General features: G+C 37.5%; 1 protein-coding gene across 1 annotated transcript in view; it reads left to right on the top strand.

Moving 5' to 3' along the window:
• The first annotated feature begins 429 nt into the window (after positions 1–429).
• LOC103725885 (estradiol 17 beta-dehydrogenase 5-like) overlaps positions 430–6,498 on the top strand; it is a 16,377-nt gene continuing 10,308 nt past the window's right edge. The window contains exons 1-3 of the mRNA XM_008823224.2: positions 430–570; positions 2,908–3,075; positions 6,086–6,202. Coding sequence (XP_008821446.1) covers positions 487–570; positions 2,908–3,075; positions 6,086–6,202 — 369 coding nt within the window. The 5' untranslated portion in view covers positions 430–486. The remainder of the gene's footprint in view (positions 571–2,907; positions 3,076–6,085; positions 6,203–6,498) is intronic.

The raw sequence follows: 6,498 nt of genomic DNA, 5'->3' as shown, positions 1-6,498 counted from the left end.
AAATGTAATAAAATTATAAATAAAAAATAAAAAATTTTAAATAATAGTGAGAGTTCGTGGTTTTAAATAATGAATTAACAATAAGGACTTTACCCCAGCAATAATCGCAAGGAAATATGTATGTGTATGTTCATTGTTGAGAAATTATCAGTAGTTCAACCATCTGTCATAATTTAAGAGAATGTGTGTGAACTCTAAAGAGACGGTGTAGCGAAAACTAGTGCTGTTTCAGATGACTACACACCCTGCTGGCCCCCATCTCCTTCTTACATCTTCTTTCCATTCTGATGTTGGGACAAAATTCTTAATTGGAAGTAAATGAACTGGTTGCACTCCTTCACATGTGCAAAAAGTGCGATGCTGCTTCCTTCCCCTCCTCCACCTGCACTGGTTACTCATTACAGACATTTGGGGCTAGACCAAGCAATTCCTCACTGCTCTCTGAAGGAAGAAACATTATCTGCTTCATTAGAGGGCTGACAAGCCATGAATTCTAAACATCAGAGAGTGCGACTAAGTGACGGTCACTTCATCCCTATACTGGGCTTTGGCACCTATGCACCTAAAGAGGTAATGACCATGGTGTTGGGGTCGAGGGCTCAAAAAAATAGACCTAGGGTGTGTGGAACCAATGTGGTAGGTCTAGTGAGTAGAGTTGATGTGGTAGAGTGTTTCTGTGTGACTCTGTGGGGTTAGTGTATTTGTTGTCCATTTGTGTGTGTTATTGTTGTTGATACATGTTTATTTAAATATGTGCTCATTTAAAAATGTTATATATTTCATATATAGCCTTTTTGAGATGATCTCCCTGAAGCCCCAGCTGGCCTGGAAATCACTATGTAGACCAGGCTGGCCTCAAACTCACAGAGATCCGCCTGGCTCTGCCTCCCAAGTGCTGGAATTAAAGGTATGTGCCACCATACCCAGCAAAATTGTATTGTTTTGTTCAGTGTTTTTGGTTTTCTTTCCTTCTGGATTTTGATTTGTGAGGTGCATACTCCACAGTTCTCTGTCGGTGCCTCTTTGCTTCTTTGTTTCCTTAGGCATTCAGACGTTTCTCAATTTGTTGTAATTTCATTTATGTATTTTTGTCCCTGTTTCACATGCTTCAGGGGACACGTTCCAAAATTACCAATTATTCCACTATTATACATTCTTCTAGAAGTTCCAAGGTTTAAAGTTTATTTTAAGTTTTGTTCCACTTGAGTTGATACTTGCACAAGATAAGGGTAGAGGTAATTTTAAATCTCTGTATATGAGCATGGAATTTTCTCTGAGAAATGTATTGAAGATGATATCATGTTACAATGTCTATCTTTGATGTTTTTCTGGATAGTTGTTAGATATATGGTTCATGTCTATAGTTAGCTGTTAGATATATGGTTCATGTCTATAGTTGGCTGTTAGATATACGGTTCATGTCTATAGTGAAGACCATGACACCTAACAAGGGAAAATGTGAGTATAATAACAGTATGTGTACATAATGAGTTCATGTTACAGCATGTTGGATTTATTTCAAAATTGTTCAAATGATCTATGAAGTGAAAGTGAGCAGTTGGAGAGTTTACTTGCCTGGAATGAATTTAGGAATACAGTATTGTCCTCAGACCACTTAGCAGTCAGACTCTGGGCTAGTTCCCAGAACGTCTATATTTTTAATTCAAATTTAATCAGCAAGACGAAAAATCTTAAATTGTATTTAGATCACATTTTCCACAAAATATGAAACTTTGCTTTACAGGGTGATGCCTACTTGAATATTATCTCATATGGTAGCCATAATTCCTTATGTATGGGTCTGTTTCTGTGAGTAAACATGTTTGCGTCTAGCATTTACTTCTCTTCTGCAGAGAGAATGCCTAAGAATGAAAGAGCTGGCACCACGCACTGCTCTTTATCTAAGCTCCTCTTGATACACTGAACCTTACATGAAACCCAGAAATGTTGATTTTTTTTCTCATTTCATAACACAGGGAAGGCAGCTGTCCATCAGCTGTCTATATAAACCTGTGTACATGCCTTCATTTGGGAGACTAGAGTTTAAGGATTTCTTTTTTTTTTAGATTTTTACAAAAACTTTATTGAGAATTTCATACATGCATATAAGATGTTTTGATCAAATTCATGCCCACTCCCTCCCCTCCAACATTCCCCCCTCTGAAGAGGTAACCCTAAAATCCTTTAAGGATTATATACAAGCTCCCAAATACTTTTGACATTTTGGCCTCGGAACAAAGTATGTTGCTAACAGGCCCAAAGACACTTTGACTTTTAGCCAAGAAACTGGCTACTTTCCTCTGGGGTCTTTTTACCCTAACTGCCTAGCCGAGTCCTACCTCCTATTTTTATCACGCCATCCTCTGAAGGGGTTACCCAAATTGCCACAGGGAATAAGGATGCAAGTCCGATGTTTTGTGTAACGAACTGAAAATGAAAGTCTTAGGAATGGAGACTGAATAGCTTCTTTTTAAAGAATATTTACATTTTGCAAAAGCAATTTTTGGGGAGTTTGGTGTGCTCTGTGTGACTTCCCTGGGAGAAGGCTCATAGAAGAGTCCATAATGTCTCTTTATCATAGCATGCCCATTTTCCTGTGTAAATTGCATGGCTTAGTATTCCTATGAGTCCTATTAGCAAATCAATGACCATAAGATGAGAACCTGTTGCTCTGCTAATGTTGCCAATGACTAATTTGTAAATGACAGGGCTAAAGGGTCATGGGTTGCCCTACTCTCGTCACTCAGTAGGAAATGTCCAGATAAACTTGGTCGGACTTCTTACTGCAAATGAACACCTTACCCAAGACATGGGGAAAAGTTAATATTTAAGAAGATACCTTGTTTGTTCTTTTGCCTGAACAAATTCTGAATCATGTTGATATTTAAATTTGGTTGTTCTTTTTAGGTACCCAAGAGTAAGGCTACAGAGGCCACAAAAATAGCTATAGATGCTGGGTTCCGCCATATCGACTCTGCCCATTTGTATCAAAATGAAGAAGAGGTAGGACTGGCCATCCGAAGCAAGATTGCAGATGGCACTGTGAGAAGAGAAGACATATTTTACACTTCAAAGGTATTGTGCATATGGTGTGCAAATGAATGAACTCTGGTCTGCTGAAGGGATCTTTGTATGATTAGGTCAGTAGTTGCTGGTGAATTACACAAATCAGTGAATATTTTATTAATCCATATTCATTTATTACATATAATACTGAACATAGAGAAACATGCTAGCTTTCTCATCTTTTATCATCTTTTATCTCTTTAAATTCACCAATTTAAAGTTAAGTGTCTTCATTTCCGAGTCTCCATTCATTGGATTCTGACTTAGAATGGATTGAGGAAGGCTTTTTAAAACCTCCTGATTAACTCAGTAAAACTTCTCATTACTCTGAAAAATCACTTGTTTCTTTCATCAATGAGATATAACATCATAAGAGAACATTTCAGTGTTAAATAAATTATAATTAGTATTCCTTGTATATATAAATCAAGCAGATAAGTAAATGTTCAAAATATTTAACAGTAAATACATAAATAACTGAGACATGAACCCCTTCAACATTAAGTTGATTGACTAATTGTTTTAGACTGTTTTCCTCAGTGAAGTTTTCTTTTGTCAAGTAGGAATATACTATAAGCAGTAAGAAGGACATTCATAAGCCCCTAGGGTTATTATCATTATTGGTTATTATGAACTGAGTATAATGATATTAAATTTTCTTGACTGGAAGCATCACCAGAGAACCATGAGTAATGCAATGTGCTATGACTTTATGATGGTTACAATGTCAGGCACTAGGAAATTTTACTTTCAATAATTGTCTTCTGGACTACCACTGCATAAGTGCTTCATTGCTGACCACAACTTTGTTATGTGGCACGTGACTGTATGTGTTATATATTGCATTTTGATGTTGCTTTCCTAAGCAGTATCTTATAAAAACAAAGAGGCATGTACATGTATTTGTCACTGTTTAAAAGCCTCACATTCCTAAATGAAATGGATTTTGGATTAAAATTTTATTTATTAATTTTTTTATGTTTACTGGTGTTTTGTGCCACGTGCATACAATGTCCGTGGAGGTCAGAAGAGGCCCCCTGAGCCACTAGAACTGGGGTTATAGACAGTTGTTAGCTGCCACGTTGGTGCTGGGAACCAAATCCTGGTCCTCCACAAGAGCAGCAAGTGTTCTTATCCACTGAGTTAGCTCTCCAGCCTGCCATGAGTTATTTTGTTTTAGTGCTTTTTTATCTAGCATCTCTTTATAGACATAACAACATTGCTTCCTGTTCCTGTAAAAGTCAGTGACACTTGAAAGCATACATGGTAATCAGTTATTCCTTCAGCTTGCATTTTACTAGAAAGAAGTAGTTATCAAAAATTGACTCCCAACTAACAGTACAGAGGGAATGAATCCAAAGCATCCAGTTTTACTCTGGTAACAGTCTTTCCTTCTAGAAGGAATTTAAATGGTTGCTTAGAACTAGAGGAGCAGAAAGCATCAAACTCTAAAGTGGCTGTTGCTATGGAGTTCTGAGGACCACGGGGACATCCCTAAGAGAATTACACAATGTTCACAAGGTCATGTATTTTCAAAACTGTAATTCTGGATGAAACCCGATTTCCTTCAGATACTTTAGCTGAAAACAACACATCATAATAGATTGTATGCAAAAGCAGTTCTTTGATTTACACCCTTAAAATGCTTTGTCAATTTAGTGAAACATCTTGGCAATAGGCGTTATTAGTACTTGATAAAAGTTGTGAGTCTAGACATGGAGACCCCACCATATGGACTTGAACCAGTATCCAGTCTACAAAGAGGAGGGTCAACACAGAGGAAACATTTCCTCCATGCTTCCAAGTGAAGCCAGCCATGGTTGAGCAGGACCTTTGACTTACCTTCACATAGATGGAACTGGTAAAAAGAAAGGATCCAGGGACTCCTCCCAAGCCCATGTGACCCCTGAGGAACAGATCCTTAAATGACCTTAAGAGTAAGAGTAAATTGGTTTATCTGGGCCAATTGTAGGGTCTTAAAAACCCAAAATGAAAGTATAACCAAACATTAAAGGGGTCAATATAATTCTTTAAGAGTCCATGTGTATAGCTAAAGGCTACATAACAAGAAACAATGCCAGATAGGAGATACCTTCATTTGAGTTGGTGGCCGGGGTGGCCAAAGGGACTCCCAGATAGTAACCCAGCACAGAACTGGGAAAATGAACAGCAGACCCCAATCTTATCTAAGCAGGGATAACAGAGTATAAGGGCGCCAGTGTGGGGGAGGGAGGCTATGGGAGGTTGCCATCTGGCAAATGGGTGCATAGATGAATAAGATTGTTTGGGATGTTCTGTGTGATATACACACACAAAAACATCAACAAATAAAAAATGAGTTATATTTGAGGAGGAAGCATAAAAATTTACTTCATGTTAATTAGTAGAGGTGATAAATATTACCATTGAAATGCACCTGATGACTTTATATCCATACTCAGGTGCCAAGGATTCAAGTGTAACTGACTGTGACTAGTAATAATCAGAGAAATTAGAGACGCATGTGCAAACAACCAAGCATTAGTAGCATTAAAAATGAGTCTTTCTGTAGGAAATAGCATATTTTAAAATGAAATGGAGATCTTTTCTTAAGGTTAAAACCTCATTCAATTTTATGTCTCACAGGGTTTATACTGAGTTCAATATTGTATATCTGTATTAATTCAACTGTGAACCTAGAAACTTGCACCCACTTTGTCTGGAAATTGTTATTGAATATGTTAAAGCTGTAATGAAATGCTTCCTCTAATCATGAGGTTATTAAATAAAAATAATAATAAAAATATTTTTTAAAAATCAAAAAAAGTTTTGAGCCTAAAATAATTTCCTAGATTATCTCTGTATAGCTAAACACAGAAGAAAGTTACATGATTAGATCAGATTAAAGGAGATTTAGAAGAAGTGGAATATTTCTCCCCTGTGTTTATTTCAAACTGGTGGAAAAATCTCTCTGTACTAGGTGAAGTAACCAAGCAAATTGTTATAGTCCAACACAGATTCCATTCTCTACCCTCTGTAGCTTTGGTGTACGTTCCACCGCCCAGAGCTGGTGCGGCCTTGCTTGGAAGGGTCGCTGAAGAAACTTCAACTGGACTATGTGGACCTCTACCTCATTCATTTCCCAATGGCTCTGAAGGTAGGGCCATTTGGATCACCCAAACCATTTCATTTCAGATGTCAACATGATCATCCATTTTCCTGGTTGATTGAATTCAACTTGTATATATTTGTAAAACTTAGATAAATTGGCCAGGCATGGTGGCGCATGCCTTTAATCCCAGCACTCAGGAGGCAGAGGCAGGCAGATCTCTGTGAGTTCAAGGCCAGCCTGGTCTACATAGTGAGTTCCATGACAGCTGGGGACTATAGGGAGACCCTGTCTCAAAAAGACCAAAAACAAAACAAAACAAAAACAAAAACAAAAAAACAAAC

The sequence above is a fragment of the Nannospalax galili genome, unplaced genomic scaffold (genome assembly GCF_000622305.1).
Source record: "Nannospalax galili isolate Female #2095 unplaced genomic scaffold, S.galili_v1.0 scaffold989, whole genome shotgun sequence".
NCBI lineage: Eukaryota > Metazoa > Chordata > Mammalia > Rodentia > Spalacidae > Nannospalax > Nannospalax galili.
This window is presented reverse-complemented; position numbering and strand designations above follow the sequence as displayed.